Source organism: Chelonia mydas, chromosome 8, assembly GCF_015237465.2.
Source record: "Chelonia mydas isolate rCheMyd1 chromosome 8, rCheMyd1.pri.v2, whole genome shotgun sequence".
Classification (NCBI taxonomy): domain Eukaryota; kingdom Metazoa; phylum Chordata; order Testudines; family Cheloniidae; genus Chelonia; species Chelonia mydas.
This window is the reverse complement of record NC_057854.1, coordinates 74,028,840-74,053,947: the sequence shown is the minus strand read 5'-3', so window position 1 is coordinate 74,053,947 and position 25,108 is coordinate 74,028,840. Positions and strand designations below refer to the sequence as shown.

At 39.9% G+C, this 25,108-nt stretch overlaps 1 protein-coding gene across 20 annotated transcripts in view; it reads right to left on the bottom strand.

The window, feature by feature from the left end:
• The window catches only part of TGFBR3 (transforming growth factor beta receptor 3), a 173,799-nt gene that overhangs the window by 15,889 nt on the left and 132,802 nt on the right, over positions 1–25,108 (bottom strand). For 16 of the 20 annotated variants that reach the window (XM_037906425.2, XM_037906424.2, XM_037906418.2 and 13 more), the window contains 7 exons: positions 20,109–20,298; positions 16,441–16,766; positions 15,582–15,734; positions 13,029–13,169; positions 12,712–12,885; positions 8,020–8,319; positions 6,501–6,621 (listed from right to left, as the gene is read on the bottom strand). In XM_037906425.2, the coding sequence (XP_037762353.1) occupies positions 6,501–6,621; positions 8,020–8,319; positions 12,712–12,885; positions 13,029–13,169; positions 15,582–15,734; positions 16,441–16,766; positions 20,109–20,298 (1,405 nt within the window). The remainder of the gene's footprint in view (positions 1–6,500; positions 6,622–8,019; positions 8,320–12,711; positions 12,886–13,028; positions 13,170–15,581; positions 15,735–16,440; positions 16,767–20,108; positions 20,299–25,108) is intronic. The other 4 variants (XM_043552686.1, XM_043552690.1, XM_037906420.2 and 1 more) reach the window with 1 other exon arrangement.

The following is a 25,108-nucleotide window of genomic DNA, read 5'->3' as shown; positions in this document are numbered from 1 at the left end:
TTTATGAAAGGCACTGGATTGAAACACTAGAGTGTGAAATAGTACAACATGAGTAGCAGCACTATATTTGTCCATATATCCAGCTAGCATATCCCAAACTTCAACTAATCCGAACGTCTCCAGTGGTGACAGGAATTAATTTTCCATGCTAACTCTGTCATTGGCCTCGCCACAGAATAGGAAGGTTGCCAAACAACAACTTTGCCAATTCACTGAATTAGTTATCCAGTTCCTTGGCATTAATGTGTGTTGCTTGCTGCAGCTTTGTGCAACACAAGAAGGGTGAGAGTGCATGAGGCCCAGGGAAAGTGTATAATTTTAAAACAACAGAAGCAGGCTTGAACTAATGCACATGGTTTTCTATATCTTGGTTTAGGAAAAGTGTTGGTCAGTTGCTCACTTGATCTTGCTCCCTTCACTGGAAAAAAAAAACAAACAGTATTTTCCACATCTTGCATAAATTGAACAAACAGTGAAAGGGACATAACTTTTCAATAGAAGAATATCAATTTCATAGACTTTAAATAAGTTTCTCTCTTGCACCTTTCACTTAAATTGTGCCAAAGAACAGATGTGACTTAGAGATGCCAGGATATGAATAATTTGTTTGTTGGTTTTGTTTTTTTTAAACTTGTTTGGCCTTTTTTAGGAGGTTTCATGGGAATCTGATACAATAAAGTGAAGAACCAAGCTCGTAAAAACCTATAAAGCAAAATGCAAACTGGAGGGGGGTGTTTTTCTCTAGCTATAGAGGCAGGGTTTCCATTACAGTCAATGGCAGTCATGTGCATGACGTATGGAGAAGAAAACAGACACCTTTGCACTGAACAATTTGTGCTGGCTCCCCGAATGTCAAACATACAAGCTCTTCATTTGGCTTATAGAGCAGATGTAACAGAGTAGTTCCAATAACATGGTTTGTAACAATACCCATGAAAGCTGGCCTGTTCCACATCAAAGCAAATGGTAACTGACATCTTTAAGATGAAAATACTCATATTTTAGTAGTGCAATATAATTTGTTCTCAATCTTACAGATTCACTGTGCCAGTCAACCACAGCAGTTATAGAAAAGGGCCATTTGATTCGTTGTGGAACAACTGCATAACAGCGATGTTAAGGTGCTAATAGTTGTGCATTATGCTCAAAATCTGCAATATGCTGGGATGAGTTCCACCAAACCTTTAGCCAAACTATTGTTACATTGTGGGTGATCTTATCAAGCAACTGTCTCTTAGTAAATCTGGTTTTACTTTTACACACTAAGACCTCATACTCTTTATACAGACAAAACTCCAGCTGAAGTTATCCTTGGGAGTTGCACACACAGCCCCACACACCCAAAGGGAGAATAGAGCTCTGGGTGTAAACCTGTTTGCTGAAGGATAAACATCAGTTACACAGTTTGATGTGTTCTGTCAGGAATAGATAATCACTGAGATGAGTGGGCATTTTGCATGGGGAAAGGGTACAGAATCAGGCCCAAAAGCAGAGTTTTAGTTGTACTGCATTTACCAATCAAATACTTGCCTTTAATTCTTAGTGAATTTAATTTGCATGAAGAAGAATCGTGTAAAAACATGGGCTGCCTTGCAGAGTTAAACAAAAACAGTTGTTGCTTATGTCCCCCAGCAATGCTCCATGGTACCATATGCTGTTTAAACATTAAAAAGCACGCACGGCAGAACTGAGGTTAAAGGATTTCTGATCCCCCATCCTTTGACTCTCTCTGGAAAGCATTCCAAAATTTCAAACAGACGTTGCATGCAAATAGAAGATTTTGATCCGCAAGTGAAGTGAGCTGTAGCTCACGAAAGCTTATGCTCTAATAAATTTGTTAGTCTCTAAGGTGCCACAAGTACTCCTTTTCTTTTTATGAAACCCTCTAAACTACCATGCTAGAGCTAAAAGAGAATGGACAATACAAATGTCTTATTAATGTTCTAATGCGCATCCCTGCTGTTGTCAGAAGGGCCCCAGCAAGAAATACATTCACAAAAGAGGAAGCTGTCATGACAGTTCTGGTTTTCCCATCTTTCTATACATACACAGGGGCAGAGCCTCAGCTGGTGTGAGTTATCAGAATTCCACTGACTTCAGTGGAACAATGACAGTTTACACCAGCTGAGGATCTGCCCTGCTGGATCCAGTTTGCCTTTAGATACGTGGGTACAGCTCCCATTGACTTGTTCTGGAGTTGTAGCTTATGCTAGAGGGCAGAACTGAGCCCTCTGTACTAACTTGTATTTGCTACGCTATAAATGTAAACAAATGTTCTCATAAATGTACAAACACTGAAATAAGATATTAAAATGTCAAATGCACACACCATGGGGCTTCACGGGATCCATCACAAACGTGTAGGATCTGGAGGCAACATTTACAGCTGAATTTCTACACAGAGAATAGTTCTGTACTGAATCCCCACTTAGGGTCTGGAGTGGGTCAGTGGCCTAGTCACATGCCAAAAGAATGCATCTGATTTTAGCAATCTTGATGGCCACCTTCCTCTTAGAGTCCAGTCAATTAACTATTTCATTTTTCTAAAACCATCAATACAAGTCTGATAATACTATACAGTCTGTTTCCTACCCATGGCATAAAAGCTTTGGTTTTTTTCAGGGGAAAACCGAATTATGACATAGTGTAGGTAAAACAATGGGTTAATCAATATGAAGTCTAATTTTCACTTTTGGGACAAATACCAAAAGATGAAAAGCTGCCTTTGTCCTGAAAAAAGCTCAAGTTATGAAGGGAGGTTATCAAGAAGCTTAGCTCCTTCATCCATCCACCAGAAGAAAGCTTATGACCTCCAGAAAGTTCTTTATATCTAAAAGTTCAGGCTCTCTGTAGTTGGGCAGTGTGGATATACTCTGGTTAGGCTAAGGCAATGGATGCCTGAGAAAGAGAGGAGACTTATCTCCATCAGCAGTTGGTCCATCACCAGTTTCATTGACTGTGGTGCTGAGAGTTAATGAGACCACCTGGAAGTCAGCAGAAGGAAAAATTACTCATGCCCTGTCTCTCCTGGCTTTCTTCATAACTCTTTAATCAGGGAGAGCTGGAGGAAAAGGGCAGGCTCCCCAATTTCCTCGCCCATTGCCAGGTGAAGGCATCTGAGTATAAAGCTCTGGGGATGTAAACCCACGAGCAGTAACAGGGAACAAGTCACTGACTCAAACTGAACTGGTCTATGGGGTCTAACAGGGACACATGAGGTGCTGGTAGAAACTCAGGAATACTTGGCTTTCTGGGAATTAGCTGGTGATTGCCGAGTCAGTCTGCAGTAGAGCTGATCTTTCCCTACAAGATATAGTGCTTGAAATGAGTGGAGACAGGATTGTGTCCTTCAGAAGTCGCTGCAACAGAAGCTACTGATACTGCCCTGATGTTTACATAGGCTATCATTACTTGGTTGTATATAGTTACCATTTGCCGGTCCTGAATCACACACTCATAGGCTTGGAGAACCAGGGGATTGCCTAGAGCTCCAGGAGGGTAATACTAAGCTTCTGCTTCACAAGCAGAAGAGGGAGGTGCACCCCAAGCTGAGAGGGAGGTGCACACTCCGAAAGCCTGCCATCAGCATGGGTAGCAAGGAGGAAGGGGGAGAAGTAAATAAAAGGTGCACACATCATGCCAGAAAAATCTTGAATGATTGGGGCAGAAGGAGAATTCTCTTGCAGTTGCAATCAGTGTCTTTTCCCCAGCTGTCACTGTAGAATACAGCCCCACAAATTTAAGATGTTCTCCTGCTGGAGAGTGTGAAAGAGGATGGTGGGGACATGGCTACTCATAGGAGAAGGAAGGTGAGAAAAATGGAAACAAGTTTCCTGTTTGTCGTCATGACCAGCTACACACAGAATATCCTATTTCTCTTTGAAAGAGAAAGCAGAGGAGGAGCTATGCACTGAGAAAGGGAAGCTGCTTCTAGGAAACCAGCTTAAAAGGGTGAGAAGTGTCAAGCGTGCTGGGTAAAAAAGGGTTCCTACATAATTTGGAAAGTTTGTGTTAGTGAGCTTCTGGGGATTCTTCCTTAAAAGTGAGATTTTTTTTGCATGTAAAAAAGTCCAGGTATTTTAGGGCTTGTCTACATGGGGAGTTATTCACGATTAGCTCTGTGAGTGGATGCTCTTATTCCAGAATAAGATAATTCGAACTTTCCTATTCTGGAACATAAATGTCAACATATGGAGTTAATCTACTTTAAATTCATAGTTAATCCACTTTAAATTCACACTTTACCTTATTCTGGATTAATTTTCATGTGTAAACCCTTAAATTTGGCATGTAACTGTTCCAGCCTTCAAGCCAAATGTATTTTGGGCCACTGTCAAAGGCAATGTAACAAAAGAAAGTTGTGGGCATAATCTTGGATCTTGAAGTATCCAAGTACCTGGAGGGAAGCGACCAGAAAACAGATTTTCTCCAAGTCTATCTGAAGAGCATGGAAAACAAAAAAGCCAAATAGGTGACAACCCTGAGTACCAAAGGGGCAGCCTCATAAATTCTATGCAAGATGAAGTTTAGCCTTATGAAGTTTAGCCTTATTCATCACATTTCAGAGTATGGGGGTGGGGCAGAGTGAATGCTGAGGTGGGGAAGAGGGTGTTAGTGGCCACTAAGGACATGGGAAATACCCGATGAGGCTTGTCAGAGGACAGGGAGCCTCTGTAGGGCAGGGATGATGTTGAGGCTAGAAGGGTTGAGAGAAAAGGCAACTTGAACCTCTGAAAAGGGTCCCATTTAAAACTCTTATTCCTGGACAGAGCTTTGGGGCTGTCCACACCAAAGATTGCCAGAGTACAAAGGTTCAGAATCACAAGCAGTTGAAAAGGATGTCAGGAAAGGGGGTCTAGAATGGTGTCAGGGTTCTGGAATAGGTGAGTGCTGGACCTAGGTCATCTTCCTGGCTATTGCCCTGCAGCGCGGGAGCATTTCCTGCACCAGAGATTGAGGAATCTGAGATGTCCGTAAAGGCAGGATTATGGGTAGGGCACAGAGTGGAGGATGGCTCTGATTGTTAGCTTTAAGTGAGCCTGAAAGAAGCCAGTTTGGGCAGGTGGATCCTCATACGAAGGAAATGATCTTGGTTGCTAGGAAGTAGGCTAGGCCCAGCTGCTTGAATGAGCCATGGAGGAAAAGCTGCACCATGGAATCAAAGTGGAAACACCAGAGAAGAGTGCCTGTGAAGCGTGAGTGGCAAAGGCATGAGTTGTAACCCAGCAACAAGGGGGAGATGGATGGGAGTATCAAAGATGCAATGCCTGAGCTGCTCATAGCTCCAAAGCAGCAGAAAAGTTGGCCTATAGCTACAGAGTTGTGGGTGCTGGCAGGGATGTGAGGAGGGAGCAGAGTCCTCATCTCCCAGGAGCAAGCTGCAGTGGGGAGAGAGTATCAGACAGGCTGTTGGAGGCTGAAGGAGCTTCAGGGACAAAAGACTGTTGATTAGAAGTGAATTAGTTCAGAAATCTGAAGGATGGATTTAAGTGAGGGTTTTGCTGACTCTGGACTGTTTTTGGATTAGACCTTTTCAGTCACCCTCGCTCAGAGCATCTAGTACAGAAACAGAGTTTTCTATCTGCTACCCAGGTTCTTCTCCTTTTCTTCCTGAACCTCCTCTCTTTAGTGTTTAGACTTTTCTTTTCCTTTCTTAGAGCAAGAGAACTAAGTCAAATGCTTCATGTTTACAAGAAGGAGACAAAAGAAAACTGAAGAAATGTGGATGGGCTGTCATTTCTATACAGACCTTGTCAGCCCCTTTGCCTCCAGACTTCTTGGCAGGTGGAGCCATAATGCTGTCTGCTCTAACTGCCTCTGCTAGGACGACGGCAGAAATGGACTATTTGACAAAGAGTCATGTGCATTCGAAGCAGCACATCACCCAGGAATCGACACATTTTCATGACTCTGTTCTTGGAGTTTTTTGTAAAGATGCTAAAAGTTAAACAAACCCCAACACAAGAAAACTCTTCTCTTCTACAGTTTCATCTCTTCATCTTACCGATCTAATCTTCTAGTGGAACTGGTTTCCCCCTAGCTACCTCTTTACTTTACAAACCCCTCAAGCTTTAATATTTCCAATACATTGGCATTTCAATGTAATTACCATGCTTAAATATTTTCAGCCACAAAGAAGAAATTATACAGCAGACAGTAAAGCATTGCTTTCAATTTCCAAACCAGAATTAATTGCTAGAAGCAATTCTTCTACATTAATACTTATGAAACCTATATTGTTGTAAAACATAGGAAGAGTATTCCTTTCTCAACACCAGCCAAATTACATTTCCATAAAAAAGCAAGTAGCTGCGGGGGTTCAGATAAGATGGTGGACTGTGTCACACAAATGTCTCTAAATGAACATATTTTATAACAAGAGCACCTTTTAAAATATAAAATTGTATATGCCTAAAGCTATCTTTTTTTGGAATACAAATGGTTATATGTTTTTTAATGCAACATAGTTATGTTAAGAAGTTCAAAATGTATGTTGGTACCTTTTGGCTTTTCTTCATGGGTTATTACAGCAAGGGGCTTGGTGAAAGTTTTCTTATTGTGCATCATGGCCAAGATCATATCAACATTGAGCGAGGTGCAGGCTTCGTCAGGAGGAATGCACTGTGGATGGAAACATGTGAGGTCAGGGATTCACTCAAAATAAAACACAATATCAGCCAGAGCAGCTGCACAGCTGCCTCATTATCAGTGTTTGCTCAGTATTGTTTACTAAAGAGAAACAGGAGATCTGAACGTTATCAACCTCCCCCAAAAACAATCTATGTAATATATTGGCAAAGAAAACTTATTCTCAGCTAGAATGTCCAGATGTCCCGATATTTGGGGCTTTGCCTTATATAGGACCCTATTACTCTCCCTATTCCTGCCCCCCCCTCCCCAGCCTGATTTTTCACACTGGCTGTCTGGTCACCCTATTCTCAGCTGCATCTTAAGATGTAAACTTGCTTTAGTGCTAAATTACTTAAAACTCTATGGAAGTTTTACTATTGAATTGTTGCTGTAATAGTTGCATATTAGGATATCAAAGGCTGATGTTAATTACACAGAGGGTCAATATCTTCAAAGAGCTCTCACCCCAGTTTCCAAAACTACCTTCACTTGTCACAGCTAACTTTTGTACTTACTGAGTAATTGATTTTTCATATACAAATGCTGTGTGTATATGCAAATCCAGGCTTCTATACAAAAATTTGGACGCACAGATTTACAACCACAAAAATAGAGTCCACTTTTGAAAATCCAAGGGCCAGTTCTGTAGCTCACTAGTGCATATATAGCACAATAATGTATGAGTCTTTTCTCATGTTTAAGAACTACTAAAAATAACTCAAATTTTAGAAGTTTACCTAATAGTTCATTTTTTTACAAAAAGATGTATTTTTTGTTATATACTATTTTTAAAGTAATAGTTAGGCAGCAGTCTCTACAATAATCAAACAGGAAATTGTAATTCTTCTTAAATATATTGGAGTGATCATTCAATACAGAGCATTTACTATAAATACAAAAAAGTAACCACACTGAAATCTGGAAAACAAATGCTAACATTTACTTATTTCCCATCGAAGTCCTCCTGAGATGGGCCAACCTTACAGGTCACATATGGATGTTCAAAAACAATTACAATATTATCTCAGCAGGCTCTGGAAAATTAATGTTAATTTTGTTTATCCTATTGCTGTGTGATCTGAATAGAACAGATAAATCTGGACCACTCCCTTAATGAAAAGCAATCTCTGTTTACCACATGTAACCACTTACTGACATTTTAAAGTGGAAAATGTAGACCATGTGATCAAGATTCAGCATAGCTCTGAATAAAAAGAACTTATAAAAATTATCAGGTCCACTGATAAAATGTTAATTACATTAATCTATGTCTATAGAATCTTCAAATAGAAAAATCAATCCCAGGAACTACTATGATCTGAACTTATCTCGTAAACAGTCTCATTTTTTAATCTAAACCTGAAAGCTTAAGGAAGTTAAACTACTGACCTTCGGCAGTCCTTGAGTGTCTTTTTCTTTATTTGTACACAAAGTCAGCTCACAATGAAGAAAGAGCAATGAGATGTTGAATACAGGTTTAAACACAAAGCTAAACCTCTTTTTGTCCATCTGTGCATGTGGTATAGGAAAGTTCACCTTCTGGACATTGTAGAATTTAACAGATTCATCTTTAGGACAAATGTTTTCTATGATGGTGTAATCAGATATCATATCAGGGTTTGAATATGGTGAAACAAAACATGTTTGGATCGCAAAGCCCAGGGCTCTGTCAGCTTTCGTCACAGAAACCTGCATATGAAAAACAATTTATTAAAAACTTAGCAGCGGCATTTTTGTTAGCAGCATTCACATTTTGGATGATTATGTGGTTTTCAGATGCCAGTTCCAATCAAATATTTCAAGCCTAAATTGTGAGGATGTACGGTCTAGTATATACTTAAAGGATGGACGACAAGTTTTGTGGGTTCAAATCCAACTTAGCCATTGTCTTGGCATGTGATTTTTTTTTTTTTTGGAGGGTCAACCCTCCCTGTATTTCAGCCAACTCATCTGAAATATCCAGTGAAAAACAGGCCCACACAATAGAATGAATGCTAGATCTGAACTGAGTTTTTGGGAAAGGGGAGGGCACTAACACCACTCTCCCAATAAGTTTACAAACCATAGTAGAAGGCTATGGGAGCTGATTACAAGTTCCCCCCTGTTGTATCTGCATAAATCTTCACTTAAATATAAATGAGAACATCCATGAGAGTGGGGTGGAGGGTGATCTTGGTTGATTTCCCTTAGTAACTTTCCTAGGAGAACCTAGGTAGACGCTTCCTCAGGGAGATCCAAACAAGCTAGGTGAATGCGTAACACTGCAGCAAATGAAATTTGGTGTTGAGAAATGCAAAATACACCCTTCTGCAGCAGATAAGAGGCTCAGAGTGTGAAGTGGCCCATTCATCTGATGGATATTCTTAAATTAAAAAGAACACTTCAAGGTGATAAATGAAGCCAGTATCAATACCTCTTAGATGTGATAACTGTTCTGCTCATAACAATGGATGTTCTCACTTGCTCCTGAGTTCCTAGATGTCTGTATAATTTACGGAGCATGCCCATTCTTAATCCCTCCCCCCAGGTCCCAGTGGTATATACCTGCTGAAAGGACTGAGCATGCCTGTTCCCAGAGCCTGGTACAGATTCAGCAATGAAGTGAGAGCAGTAATTAGAAATAAAAAGCGATACGTATATAACAGATGGGGAGAACAATACAAGCAACATGAATTAGAAGTTATGAAGTGCACAAAACTGATAACGGACGCAAAAGATATGAGGGGAAAGTCCATGGCTGGCAGGGCTTAGCATAATAATGAGTTTCTAAAATATATGTTATGAACTAAAGAAATGCCAGCAGTGGTATAGCCCCATTACCAGATGTAGATGGTAACACTTAATGATGAAGACAGACAAAAGTGTGTAACAAATATTTCTGTATTTGGAAAGAAGCAGGATGATGCACTTGTATCAGATGAGGATGATGAACAATTTTCTAGTCCATAAGAACTAAAGAGGATGTTAAACAACATCTTATAGGACCAAACCTTTTAAAATCTGTAGTCCCAGATAACTTGCACCCAAGAGTCCAAAAAGATTTGGCCGAGGAGATTTCTGGCTCTCTGATGTTAATTTTTAATAAATCTTGGAACACTGGGAAAAATACTAGACGACTGGAGGAGTGCTAGTGCTATGCCAATATTCAAAAAGGGCAAGTGGGATGACCTGGGTAACTATAGGTCAGTAAGCCTGAGGTCAATCCTGGGCAGAATAATGGAAAAGCTGATACGGGACTGCATCAATAAAGAATTAAAGGACGGGAATATAATTGATGCCAGTCAACATGGTTTTATGGAAAACCAATCTTGTCAAAAAATGTGATTTCATTTTTTGATAAGTTATTATGTTTGGTTGATAAAGGTAACTGCATAGATGCAATAGACTTAGACTTCAGTAAGGTGTTTAACTTGGTCCCACATGACATTCTGATTAAAATTAGCACTATACAATAATCGATAAAGCACACATTAAATGCATTAAGAACTGGATGACAGATCTCAAAGTAGATGTCAGTGAGCGAATCCTCATCATATGTTTCTAGTGGGGATCCATAGGAATTGGTTCTGGGTTTGATACTATTCAACATCTTTATCAATGATGTGAAAGTAAATATCAAATCTGCGGGTGACAAAAAGATTGGCGGAGCGGTAAATTATGGTGATGACAGAACACTCACGTAGAGCGATCTGGATCCCTTGGTAAGCTGGGCCCATTCAAACAAAATGCATTTTAATACATCCAAATGCAAAGTTATACATCTAGGAACAAGGAATGCAGGCCACATCTACAGAAGGGGGTGGGAGGAGGGGGACGACTGTATCCTGGAAAGCAGTGACTCGGAAGGGATTTGGGAATCCTAGTAGACAAACAACTCAACAGCTCCAGTATGATGCTGTGGCAAGAAGGGCTGGTGCAATCCTTGGATGTATAAATGGGGGAGTAACGCATAGGAGTAGAGAGGTAATTTTACCTATCTGGATGGCACTCGTGAGACTGATGCTGAGGGGCTGCGTCCAATTCTGGTGTTCACATTTTAAAAAGGATACTGAGAAACTGGAGAGAGTGCAGAGAAGAGCCACAAAAATGATTGGAAGGTTGGAGAAAATCCCTTAACATGAGAGACAGAGCTCAATCTGTTTAGTGTATCAAAAAGAACGAGAAGTGATTGATTATAAAATACCTCAACAGGGAGAAAATACCAGATAGTAGAGGGGTCTTTCATCTGGTGGAGAAAGGCATAAAAAGAACCAATGGCTGGAAGCTGAAGGCAGCCAATGTCAAATTAAAAGCGAGGCACGGGTTTTTTGGTTTTTACAGTGAGGGTGATTAACCAGTGGAACAAACTTTCAAAGGAGGTAGTGGATTCTCCATCTCTTGATGTCTTCAGATCAAAACTGGATCCTTTTTTGGAAGATATGCTTTAGCCAAACTCAAGTTGTTAGGCCCAATACAGGGGTAACTGGGTGAAGTTTAATGGCCTGTAATATACAGGAGACCAGACTAGATGATCTAATGGCCCCTTCTTGCCTTAAGCACTTTGAATTATAACATTCTGAATTTCATCCAGTAACCAAGTGATTTTAGAAGAAAAGTAGGTGAGCAAGGATGAGCAAAAAGTCACCACATAAGAAAAGAGATAAAGAGACAGCATGTGACATGATTACAGAATTAACATATTGATAAGAAAAACCAAAGCAGAGATAAAGGAAAAATGCACAAGTGATTACAATAAAGAAAACAATTGTTCTAGAAACAGAATCTACACAGGAGAGACAAGTACCAGGTCCTTAGAGATTATGCATGAGTAATTTATTGACGAAAGAGACGGACTTTTTCCCAACAAACAATATACAATGTTTTTTCTATCAGCGGAGGATGGAGGAACAAATGCCTGAAACACATACTAATTTTCCACTGTGCAGAAAGGAGAAACAGAGAAAAACACATCAAGCTCATCCCAGGACAGGTGATAAAGAAATTAGAGCATGCGTTTGAAGAAATAACTCCAAGACCAGACAAATCCAGAGCCAGAGGGATTCATCCCAGAATGCCAAAGGAAGTTGACAATCTTTGTCCAAGTAAAAAACTAATACCTTTTACTTTAAAAAAAACGTAACTAATGTTGATCTATTTTAACCTTGCTTCAATTTCTTTTGGTGTATTTTTCACAATAGAATTGTAAAGTATTTGAAAGAAAGTAATTTTTATAGGTAGAGGACTAACAGGCAACTAAACATTTACAGAAGCACATAAAATGAACTGTTACACTAATTGAAAGTATAAAAATCATATTTGAATATTGTTCCCAAATGTGTTTGTTAAATATCACTGGTAATTGCTGCTAGAAAGATGTACTTCTGTTTAAAGAAGGTTTGCTTATATAGTGGACCTTATTTTCTAAGGTCTTCTAAGTACATGGGCAAGCTCCTGTGATATTCTCTTGTCATTCTACTTAGTTGGTATCTTACTAACAAAGATGCATATCCAATATAAAGATTTTCACAGCATATGTTAACAACCACTGAATAAAAACAATAATTTGTAAAAGAGGAAGTTTGACACCTGTTTGGTATACCAAAATGTGACTGCAAGTGGCTTAAAGGTGAGATGGAGTTATGACGACAATGTTAGACCCTTTCCTCCACCATGTAACCTGTGGGGGGAAGGGGAACCTATAACGGTTTTGTACATAGCTTCACCTGGGAAATGTAGCTAAGGCATATTTTTGTATAAAATGAACTCACTGACAACTCTTTGTACCAGTGTTTGTAATTATCCAATAAAGGTCTGTAAGAGCTAAGAGACCAGATTCAAATACTGTCCCATATTGCATATCTGACCAGAATGACAGACTTCTTTTAGTTAGATTTACTCATTTTGAGAGGATTTTTTGGTCTTCATCACTAAGTCTTATCTTATTAACCTGCGATGTCCCTTTTGTGAAACCACAGAAGTACACATCTGTCAGAGAGGCAATCACACAATGCCAGTTTACTGCAGGCAAGCACAAACTTGGCTAAATTTACATGGCCTTGCGGAACGTTTTGGCTAATCTGAAAGCCTTTCAAAGTTTGTTACCTCAACGTAAATCTGTCCATTCTCAGCAACAGAGAAGAGTCCTTGTGAGGGAGCAAGGAAGAGGTCTGTTTTATAAAGCTCCATGTTGAAGGTCACATTGCTGATAGGGGGTTCAGGAGGCGCAGGATTAAGTGAGAGTTTGCCACCCTCTGTCTGGTGGAGTGTGCAGTTAAACTAAAACAAACGAAACACAAATAAATCCCAGAACTTTTGCCCTATGCAACCCTCCAGTAGCGTCATATGGGATGGAAATGAGAACAGAATTAGGCCCATAGCTAAAAACTTTAATTTCAATATAAATATAAAGTATTACATACCACAACTATTTCAGGCCTGCTTGGAAAGGTAACATCTGCTTCATCAGTGTCTCCTGGAAATCCATTATCACCCGATTCCACATCTTCATCATCAATTCCCCAACCACTACTTTCCACTGGTGATGACAGCTGAATAACAATCTACATAAAGGAAGTGGGAAGTGGAAACTGAAAGCTTTCCTACAAAAGTGATTGTGACTCCCTTTTCATGTTAATTGTTTCTTCCTTTCTTCAGAACATGAAGACCAAGAAGTTGTGACAGCCATCCCTGCAGCCCAGCACTAAGCTTTTAAAGTATGTATACTATATATGCGGAATAACCTTCAGTTTGTTCCCAGAAGTCAAAACCAGTAGAGCCATAAAACTGTTCCCTATGTTGGAAAAGCAGCCTGGGTATTGGTATGTAAATGAGCATACCAGCAGTCCAACTCTGCTTCTGGAATTTCTGTATCCAACACTGCTAAAAGAAGTGGTTCTCTGAAATGGATTAACATACCTTCCAACATTCAATGACTGACTCCTGGAAGAATCACAAAAAGTTCTAGCGGGTAACAGGATTTTCTCCTGTAAAATCTCTGTATCCCCCCACCCTCCTCTTTATTTATTTATTTTTAAAGGCATAAGCCAGAAAACTTGCTATCCCATTTCACACTTCTCTCTTCTCTGGACCCCTACCTGACCCCTCTTTTCCCTTCTTCCACTCTGTTTTTTCTCTTTCCCCTGAGACACCTTCTCTTTGGTGCTCCACCCATTCTCTGTCTGCTTTTCTCTCTCTAACCTTCACCACTCAGCTTCTGTGTTTCCCCATCTGCTCCTCCATTGCTCTTTTGCTTCTCTCACAACTTCAGCTTTGTTTTCTCAGATATAGCACAGCTTGTAACAAGTGCCATTTTCTTCTGAATTGTTTGGACACCTCACCCTTTCTGCAGACTGCTGAATCACCTTTCAGTGGGAATTCTCCCAAACCCTTGGAAGCTCAGGATATTGTACAGTAACGTGGAGCTCCAAATCAGTTTTTTTACTGAGAGGTGCTCAGATCAGTTTTAGTTTGACCCACTCTACGGACTGGGTCCAGACACAAAGTTTAGATTGAGATGTGTATTTTCCACAGTTTTGGGGTGTTTAGATTCAAGTTTTTGATTTGGGCCCATCTCTAAGTCAAGAGCTATTTTGTCTTGCCAGTACAGAATAGTTTTAGCCAGGCTAGGTCTGATCAAGTGGCTGTAGCTATCCTTGGGTTTCCTTTATTTGCCAGGGATACTGCAATGTGCTCAAAACCCCCAAAAGAGTAAAACACATCAGTGCTTGTTGGCCTGGCCTGGCCAATATCTATTCAAGTTCACAGCGCAACTGCTGTGCAAATTCTGGTACTAGAAAGCCTAGAAGCAAAGTGGGATTCTTTCTGTGGTCACTTACATATCCGTATCCAGATTACATTCCAAGCATGCAGCTGTATGAGAATTCTGAAACCAATTTTCAAACTGGGGGGCCTATCTTGGGTGTTCAGATCAGCACTTAGCTATCTGGGTTCCCCTCAGTGCCCATTCAAGTAGTTGTTTGGGTACCCAAATTGGGAAAGTGAATTCTGCACTTGGATTCAAACTTGAAGTCAAGGCCTGTCTTGCACACAAATAGATGAGAACTGAATATTTATTTTAAAACACATACTTGTAATGAGGCTAACGCTCATGTGAAAAGTAATAAGTGACAACAGCATACAATACTGCCTTCCTGTATCCAGAGAATAAACACACTTGAAAGCACATTTGAGGAGCTTATTGGAAGAGTCCACCAGCCTTTCATTGTGGAAGAGTTGGGTTCAGGTATTACGTTAGTGGACACAGGTGAAAGTGTGTGTTTTAGTGGGCACTTGTTCCATTGTAAAATAGCACTACACAATTTGCCATGACCAGCAGTCTGTGCTCAGGAAAAGCCCAGGCCTTCACTGAATGGCAAAAGAGCAAGATAGAAGCCTGCACAGATTGGACCACTCCCCTCAATTTCAGTAGCATTATTCATTCAAAATTATAAAAGAAAAATGTTACCTACAGGAATTTTAATTTATGTAAATTTATATTTTCTTTTGTGATCATACATTTTTGTTGCTATACCAGCTCAGGGTTAAGTTCTGCCAGTAGTGTGGGGTACTGCAGAGTTGCCCTGGGGGAGCTCAGGGAAGACTTGTGCTTCCCTCTCCAAGCAGCATGGTGCATGAAGGAAGGCTGCATCATCTTTTGGAACAGTGTAGCTAGTTCCCCACAGTGCACCTGGCTTGCTCCAATGCCTAGTGCGGAAGAGGGGAACACACACCCATCTCCTCCCACTCTCTTTGGGATGTCATGTGCACCCAGCAGCACGCTGAGGGAGCAGCCTTGCACTTTCCTAAGTACATGGACTGTAACTGTGACTGGCCCTAGTCTGGGCATGAAAAGATTGAGAAGGAGGCACACCTCCTGAATATTCATACTAGGGCCAGTCACAATTTGGTCTTTATAGCCTTATTGTGCCATAACACACAGCAAAGAAAAACATCTCTCCTTATAAAATACTCACAGAGTTAAAATAAACTATGTTATCCAAGGCATAGCCTATCTGTTGAGTCCCACAGCTGTGCAATGAAGATTCCAAAATGAAATGGGTACCATTCATCTTCGCTTTACAGGCAGGATCTAGTAGTGAGAGTTCTGTCCCTGTGTAACCATTAGCCTAAACAATGACATTGCATAAGTGGCTGAAACCTTGGTGAAAATACAATTGCATGAGATACATACAAGTTATACTCTTATTTTAAGCAGAGATTAGTATATTTTTGCATGACTGTTAATAAGATTGCCATTGAACTGCATGTCCTGTGACATTTACTACAAAATACTGCCACACAATGACATTAGTTGTTGGAACAACAGAGGGGACAGGCATCACATGGAGTAAAAAAAGAAAAAAAAACCCTACATTTTCATTGTTTGTCCAAAACTGAACTTTTAAAAAAAAAAAAAAAAAAAAAAAGCCTTATTCTGTACAAGATTTCCATCCACAATGCAAATTATTCCTCCCTAAGGCACAAACAACCTCTGTGTAGAAGGTGAGGGATAGGAGAGCTGTAGATGGCATTTTTTTTTTTTTTTTTTTTTTTTTTTTTTAGGGATCATAGTGGATGTCCATCACAGTCCCAATCTTTAGTCTCTGGCATCCACCAATTGCCTCTTCACATTTCCAGTTGTGAAGAGCCTGTAGAACCACCTGTCTACAAATTCGGGGACAGGCCAGAACCCAAAATTGGGGAAAAGAATTTTTGCCATATGTGTCCCCTTCAATCTGTGGGTTATCTGGCATGTGGCTATAGGTAATGGCTGGCCCGGATCTGACCTTCTGTAAAGTGTTTCACAGTCTGGGATTAAGAGAGCAGACTAACCTGCAGGGAGTCTTTTTCTACGGCAACAGTCATCATTTTGTCATCACATTTTACTGAGAGGGCTACATCAATGCTTCCCTGAACCTCTTCAGGTTCTTCAGATTTTTGAAGCAGTTGCTCATAGAAACGACTCATTATTGTGTCTACTGTATCCCTTGATAAGGAGATTCCTTCTCCCATCTTATCATGCCTTCCTCTGTTAATGTGAAAAGGAAAACCCAGGCCGTCGCTTAATGTGGGCTCCTTCAGAGCAGGCAGAGGGTTAGTACCTAGCAGTTCGGTCAGCTCTGGGGGAAGAAAAGGGTGGTCTTCGTCTTTCATCTCTTCTAGAAACAGAAAAGAGTAAATCAAATTATTATCATAGAAGATTAGGGTTGGAAGAGACCTCAGGAGGTCATCTAGTCCAACCCTCTGCTCAAAGCAGGGCCAACCCCAACTAAATCATCCCAGCCAGGGCTATGTCAAGCCAGGCCTTAAAAACCTCTGAGGATGGAGATTTCACCACTTCCCCAGGTATCCCATTCCAGTGCTTCACCACCCTCCTAGTGAAATAGTTTTTCCTAATATCCAACCTAGACCTCTCTCACTGCAACTTTAGACCATTGCTCCTTGTTCTGTCATCTGCGACCACTGAGAACAGCCTAGCTCCATCCTATTCGGAACTCCCCTTCAGGTAGTTGAAGGCTGCTATCAAATCCCACCTCACTCTTCTCTTCTGGAGAATAAATAAGCCAAATTCCATCAGCCTCTCCTTGTAAGTCATGTGCCCCAGCTCCCTAATAATTTTCATTGCCCTCTGCTAGGACTCTAATTTGTCCACATCCTTTCTGTAGTGGGGAGTTCAAAACTGGACTCAATACTCCAGATGTAGCCTCACCAGTGCCGAATAGAGGGGAATAATCACTTCCCTCAATCTGCTGGCAATGCTCCTACTAATGCAGTCCAGTTTTCTTGGCAACAAAGGCAAAAAAATCCCCAAGTCCTTTTCTGCAGAACTGCCGCTTAGCCAGTTGGTCCCCAGCCAGTAGCAATGAATGGGATTCTTCCATCCTAAGTGCAAGACTCTGCACTTGTCCTTGTTGAACCGCAAATTTCTTTTAGCCCAATCCTCCAATTTGTCTAGGTCACACCGGACCATATCACTACCCTCTGGCGTATCTACCTCTCCCCTCAGCTTAGTGTCATCCGCAAATTGTATTGTATTGTATCCCTTTCATCAAGTTCTTTATAATTTGAACATTTCCTACCTAAATGTGAATGCTAATTAATGAAACCACTGTGATGATATCTAACAGGTCACTAGTTCTCTGACGCTGGCAGACCATCTCAGATTAGAGCAATAGGGCAATTCACTTGTATATGAATACCAAAGAAATGCTAAAAGGTCATAGTGTGTTCAAACCAATTCACTTGCTAGTACAGATCAAAAGGAAATACTAATGTTATTGTATCCTCTTGTCTATTTCCTGTGCTTGCTATCCTTGTACTTAATTAACCCTAAAAGAATAATGTGGGTTAATTTTTAGATGTAAATTTACTTGATGTGTAAAACTACATGAAAACTAATGAAGGATTGTTTATGGCTATCACATTGTCTTTACATTATATTTACCCATTGGAGACTGGAGCCTTGGAAATGTAAATGAAAGATTTTTTAACTTCAAAGCAAGGGCCATTAAGCAAAAATGGAAGATACACAAACTCTGTCTGTTTAGTCAACAGCGGCAGAGCCCATGCTGTGTTAAAAGCACTTTCCAGACTGTTTTCAACTATAAGAAGGAACTCTGGGAGGAATTTGCATCTCTGATCTATTTGGATGCTGTCAGGAGGCGTTCCAGATATAAGACAGAGGTCCCCAAAAATATTTTGGGAAACCATGAGAGACTTACGGGAACTAGCAGACATTACATCTCTGCTATCAATTGGACTTACAAACTGTGACACGCCTGTTCTACATTTTATCTCCTTTAACCTCTCAATAACTCTAATTCCTTTTTCTTTAGTTTGATAAAGACATTGGCTGTCAGCATTGTTTTTGGTATGAGATCCAGAGCAACTTAACCTGGGGTGAGTGACTGTCCTTTGGGTTGGAAGAACCTACTGTGAGGTGAATTTTGGTTTTAATCACCTTTCATCACTAAGTCCAATTTGTCTGAGTGGCAAGATATGATGGAGAGCCTAAGGGGATTTTCTGTGGCTCCATGGTAAGACTAATATAATAATCCAGGAGTGCACACTTGGTACTGGTTTGGTAAAATTTAATTATAGAATATACCACCAGTTTGGGGTATCTGTCCTGTTTTCTGACAGGCCGACCTGACTTTGGCACTCTTAGTTTTGAGCCACATCCTAGACACCGTGTCAAACATTATCCAGAATAACTGTCTTGCAGGACCGCAAAAGCAACAGCATCTTCACACTTATTAGATGACAACAATTTTTCCTTTATAAAATGCAGTACTGGACGATGGGCCCAATCCTGTAAGTCTTTAATTAGGCATATCTACTGCTGGAATTTTGTTTCAGTAAGGACTGAAAAAGGACTTCAAGGAATGGGCCTATTATCTGCAAAGGGTAAACAAATGAGAAGGAAACATCACAACCAATGAATACGGTATATTCATTTCAACAATGCTGCTGTCACACATCAATTCCTGGAGTAAAATTTTACTGTTACCTGCCAGTGTAAATCCAGAATTAACTCAACTGGAGTTCTAGACATACACCAGGGTAACTTGAATATTCAATCAAGTTTTCTTGATTTACACTGGTGGGCAAATAAGAGTAGTATTTGACCCTAGGCTCTCTGCATTGTTATTCAGGTTTGAAATCACAACATCTGGTCTTAAGCAGTTAATTATCTGGAAGCCATACAACTACTCTCGATACACAAATATAAGCTTTTTTATTATGTAAAACATTCTCAATGGGCCAAATTCAGATCTAGTGTAAGAGTGGCTATTACTTAACTAAAAGAAAAGGAGTACTTGTGGCACCTTAGAGACTAACCAATTTATTTGAGCATAAGCTTTCGTGAGCTACAAATAAATTGGTTAGTCTCTAAGGTGCCACAAGTACTCCCTTTCCTTTTGCGAATACAGACTAACATGGCTGTTACTCTGAAACCTGTCATTATTACTTAACTGGCTTCAATGGAGTTTGACCCACTTTTGTCATCAGTGACTTTGGCCCAATAACTATCTTTTAAAAGCCTTTCGATTTACTATCTTTGCCCAGGCTCTGCTGTTGAGACAATTTTGTGTGTAAACCATTTAAAATAACTCAGGGAAATATTATGTTCATATTTTTGAAAGACAAAGCCAGACTAACTAACAACCTATCCAGCCACTGGCAGTCCCTAATTCCAGGGATCACTGAGTACAGTTAACTGTATTAGCTTCAGGTTGTGGTAAATGCAGCTACTCAGTTCCACCCCAATATTTCAGGTAATAGCACAGTATACTGGGGTTTCCTACTAGAACTCTCATAACTTTTTGGGGGGTAAGATTTTGCTGATTGGAAGATGTGAGCTCCCTTGGTGCTTTAAGCCTGGAAGTATTGAGATCCCAGTGAATGAAACCTCAAACACATGAGGCGCTGTCAAAATGTCACTTACCAAAGAGTATGGTATGTTTTTGTATATGATAAAAATCCACACTCATACTTACCAGTGTCTTCAATTCGTAGATGGAACCTATTAGCTACAGGGGCTATTGTGTAGGAAGTAACTGGGCTATAGCCATGCTCATAAGCCCACTTAATCAAATCCTCATGAGACGAGGGAATATCAGGTATTACTAATTTATTCATAGTCATAGATCGTTCCGTTTCTTTTCCAAAGCCAATACTGTTTGGTGCCTGCATATAAAACAGAAATAGACTGGTTCCGTGAATGGGCACTTGAAGCTTTTTCCAGTCATAGAAAAATGAATTTAAAAATATGAAAGATCATCATCTATTGCATTTGGTTTGTCAAGATATTTTACCCTTTCCTACTAAAAGTTCACTGGGACAAACATATGACCCTTAATATAACCATATAATTTTCAGACCATGAGTTGAGGTGAACCACAATAAGAGACCTGATTTTTTCAAATGTCCACCTTGCCTCACTAGTCACTGGGGGGGGTGGGTGTCATTTTAATTATGTATGCAAAAATCTTCACTGTACCACTAGTCCGGTCTCCTGCACAGTATGGTAGCAATGAAAAAGGCACAGCCTACGACCCAATCCTTTATGGTACAGCTGCATATCACCTATTCCACCTTTGAAGCCAATGGGACTTGAGGACACTGAGACCCAGATCCTTAGAGTATTTATGCACTAACTCCCATTGAAATCAGATGGGCCTCAGTGTCTCACTAAAAGAGGCTCTTAGAAATTGATCCTCCGAAGTACTGAATGCCTCCCGAAAAATGCTGAGCATCCTCAAACATCACTGTAAATTTTTCAGTCACTGGAAACCTACAATACTCAGCACCTTTCAAAACTATAGCTAGCTATAAGACATGTTTAAAAATATATATATAAATACCATGTATATTCTCATAAATACAACTTGTGCATAACTTGATAAGCTACAATATGAATTTATTTGTGTATACACTTTTCATAGTGACATTACACAACAATTTCCAGCTGTCAATTTACAGATGTCAGTCATCTTTCATTTTATTATAAATAATTATGCTAAATTTCAAAACTTCTCGTTTATATCTGCAAGTCAAAGGGATAAAACAAGCATCTCTAGCTGTTACAGGGTCAGACATAAAATATTTGCTGTTATTCCACTTTAAATTTATTTTAAATATTTGGCATCTTGAGTTTAAACATATATTTACACAAAATTAAATTCAGTAACAATCACATTAACTACAGACCAAGCTGAATGTGATAATAATGTCCAGTAAACAGGAAAATGCACCACCTTTTAACAACTGCTGATATGTGCCTGCATTGTATTTTCTGTATGCAGATCAGACTATTTTCATGCTGCACAAAAAACACTTTCATTTCCAAGCCTGATTATTTTCTACATCATATACGCTGCACTTTTGCTAAAAATCCCCATTTGTTTCCCATTGTTTGCCATCAACATGACCAAATTTTAATCCTTTCCCACTGTAGGACTTTAAAAGATTTACAGTGCTGATCTGTCTTTGCCAGCTTGCTGCAGGACATTTGTCATATCTGCCTGCTGCTTCAGATTAAGGTTCAAAGAAATAAATTTCCTCTTAAGGTGTCATCAACCAAGTTTTTGGACAAGGAGATATGAGTAGGTAGGTCTGCTGATAAAACTAAAGGTCCAATTCGACATTCTTTATACTCTCAACTTCCGGAAAAGTTAATGGGAATTCATTATCAGGCTCTTTAGACATAAAAATTTGATATCTATAGTTTAAAGATCATACTATCAGAACAAAGTATAATGAGAAGCGAGCTGGGTGATCTGTAGCCACAAAGTTTTCTGCAGCATTATCAATATAGGAAAATCCCTCAAGGAGGAGGAAAAAAAACAAAAAGGAAACAAGGGACATCCCAATTTTAGTGTCTCATCTTAATGCCTTGGTTCAAATGTTTTACTTTTCAGCAGATACTAATCTGGATACAGCTTCATATACATTTCAAATAAACATAGTTCTGACTGGCTGGAAGTACTATACTGCCCCAAATTTGCCATATTTCCCTTTCTGCCCTCACTTTTTAAATTTTGTTGTTAGGACAACACAGCTGAACAAATATTATTGTCATAACTAGCACTGGCCTATTTTAGTATTTGTTTGCACCTCTCCATTGCCCACTGAACCTGCACACCTTCACTCCTGTGTATAAACCCAGCAAGACTAAGTGTAGTAACAGGGGTTGGCAGAATTGGGCAATTCATTTGTATGCCCTGTCAACATCCTGGTTCACTCCTTGAGGACCCATATTCATAAATCATTGTGTGTTAGAGATAGAAAGCTATTTACATATTTTCCAGATGTTGTTGTGAAGATGTAACAGCAGTTTCCGCCGGTAGGTTCCAGAATCTTTTCTCCTTTATACTTGGCAGCCACCCCAAAACAAATACACAAACACACACAGCTACCCCAAATGCAGTCTGAAATGAATGGAGACCATTTCAGAACTTGGCATCATTTATGGTACTTGGTTATTTTTTCTTATCCAAAGCACAATCCTAACATTTCTTCAAGCGTTTAAATCTTTTGGTTTTTACCCATTCCCACTTGCACTCTTATACGCTAAAATGAATGGGAGATAATAGAACTTGGCAATACATTGTATATTCTCTTCCTCACCCACAGCACAACCTATAGGTTTGCAAAACTTGGTATGCTTGAATGGAGAGGTTAGAACGCCAGGCATTCCAAGTGGTGTTCTACATGTGAGACAGAAAATAATTTGTATTAATCTACCCAGGTACAATACCAATTCAAATATGTAATGCTGTACAAAATGGGCCAAATTCAGCCACGTTGTGAGTGGAACTGTGCCCACTTACCTCAGGCTGAATTTGGATCACTGTGCACTATAATTTTGTAATTCCTTTTTCCATACGAAATAGATTACTGGGTTGTAGTATTTAATCAAAAATCTCATGAGCATAGCAAACTGTGGGATGGACTAGATGACCTAATTGGTCTTTCCATCTCTAATTTCTATGAGTCTATGAATCTGGACCTTAAACTCCCTTCCCTGGTTTAGAGGCAGCTTAGTATTCACCTTTCACTGTTTGCCAGTACTTTCTCCCAGGACAATTGTGATTTGTGCTGAGGGCAAGTTAGGAAAATTCAAAAGTGTGGAACTGATTCAGCTAATAAAAAAAAAAAAAAAGAACATAATGAAACATTACCTAATTGTTTTGTAATGTTTTTACGCAATATCCAAAACTGGGCTTGGAAAGGACTTCATCGGAATAGAGGAATAAACACAGCCCAGTTCTTGGATGAGAACCGTAATGTATAGTCTTCTTGAATGATATGGAGACATTCAGTTCTTTCCCCCCATAATTACTGTAGGCCAAGGATGTATATTCAGAAAGGGACACATTTTGAATGACACAATGGAGGAAATATTTGCCCAAGAACTTTAGCATGGAAATAAAAATGATCTGATGTCCTAACATTTCAAAATGTAATATTGTTTCCTGTTTTTGTTATGCTAAATGAGAAACATTACATTATTGTTCATCCACTTAGCCAGGATGGACAGGGATGTTGTCCCTATCCTCTGTTTGCCAGAAGCTGGGAATGAGCAACAGGGGATTGATCACTTGATGATTACCTGTTCTGTTCATTCCCTGTGGGGCACCTGGCATTGGCCACTGTCGGAAGACAGGATACTGGGTTCAACGGACCTTTGGTCTGACCCAGTATGGCTGTTCTTATGGTCTTATGAAAGAATACATTCTATCTTTTTTACTGAATATTTAATTGAACTATAAAAAGGGACCATGTTAAAAAAAATCAGTAATCTTGCTTTGTGCTCTTAACACCGAAACATTTGAGATATTTTACTGTCCTTTAGGATTTCATATCATGGCAAATACACAAGCCACAAATGGCGATTTTTTCAGGTAGCTACATGCACATGCAATTTAGATTCTAGCTGCCTCTGAGCATGCAGTGGATTTGCTCTCAATTCCACAGCATGCAAAAATACTCCTTCAAAAAAGCAGAGTTCCAGTTTATGCCTAAAACATTTAATAGCAAATTCTATGCAGCAATCCTGAATGAGAACTTAAACTCTTTTGTTTTGGGGGGGAAGGGGTGTCCCTGTGCTTACGGATGTGCTAAGCACAGTAAACTAAGCTTGGGCTTTCCCTTACTGCACATGTCTACCCAGGGCACACTTTACCCTTCCACACACTGGCATGGGAGGGGAATTTTGAGATGTCACACAGGATGTCACAAAGAATAACTTTTCCTTCCATAGCTTGAACATCCCTCCTGTTTTCCCTTTACTTCCCTTACCCCCAAGACCCTGCACCCTGCCTACAATTCTCCCAGGAGATCTAGATTCAGCTCTCTCCAGGGCCTGTAGTACTGCTCCTGAATCAGCAAGAGAGGAGAGCTGCCAAGCAAAGTGATGTTCTTATAAATGCACTACAGCTCACAGAGTGTCCTGCAGTTAGCGTGCAGCACTTAACCATTAGGACATAGGTCTGGCTCCCAACAAAGATATCTTTTATTTAGCTTATTAAGCTAAACAGAGAGCATGCAACATAACTAATCAAACATGACAGATATGGGCCATGCTGTTTATATGGTCAAGATCAATCTATTTTTCACTAGGAAAAGCTCATTATTGTGTTCTCAACCAATATGGTGCTGAGCCAAGGAATATGCATCAGGTGTCTTTCTGAAATGGAACTTCCAGCTATGCCTAAATATGGATTTAGGAGTCTAACTTCAGGTTTGAAACCTTGTATTTGCAGCCTGAGCAAAGGTGAGGGTGGTCTGGCCAAACACTATATGTGGGTAGAAATGTTGGCAAGGGACAGCCTAGCCATGGAGTCCAGTATTATTCCCAGCATAAGCAGAACTAACCAGTTCCCACTTCTGTAGGAGATATGGGTGTGTTACTTGTAGTTACGATTATGCCCTTGCAGGCAACTTATGAATTCATTCACTGAGGTACTGGCACATAAGAAGTGAACGTGTAAGG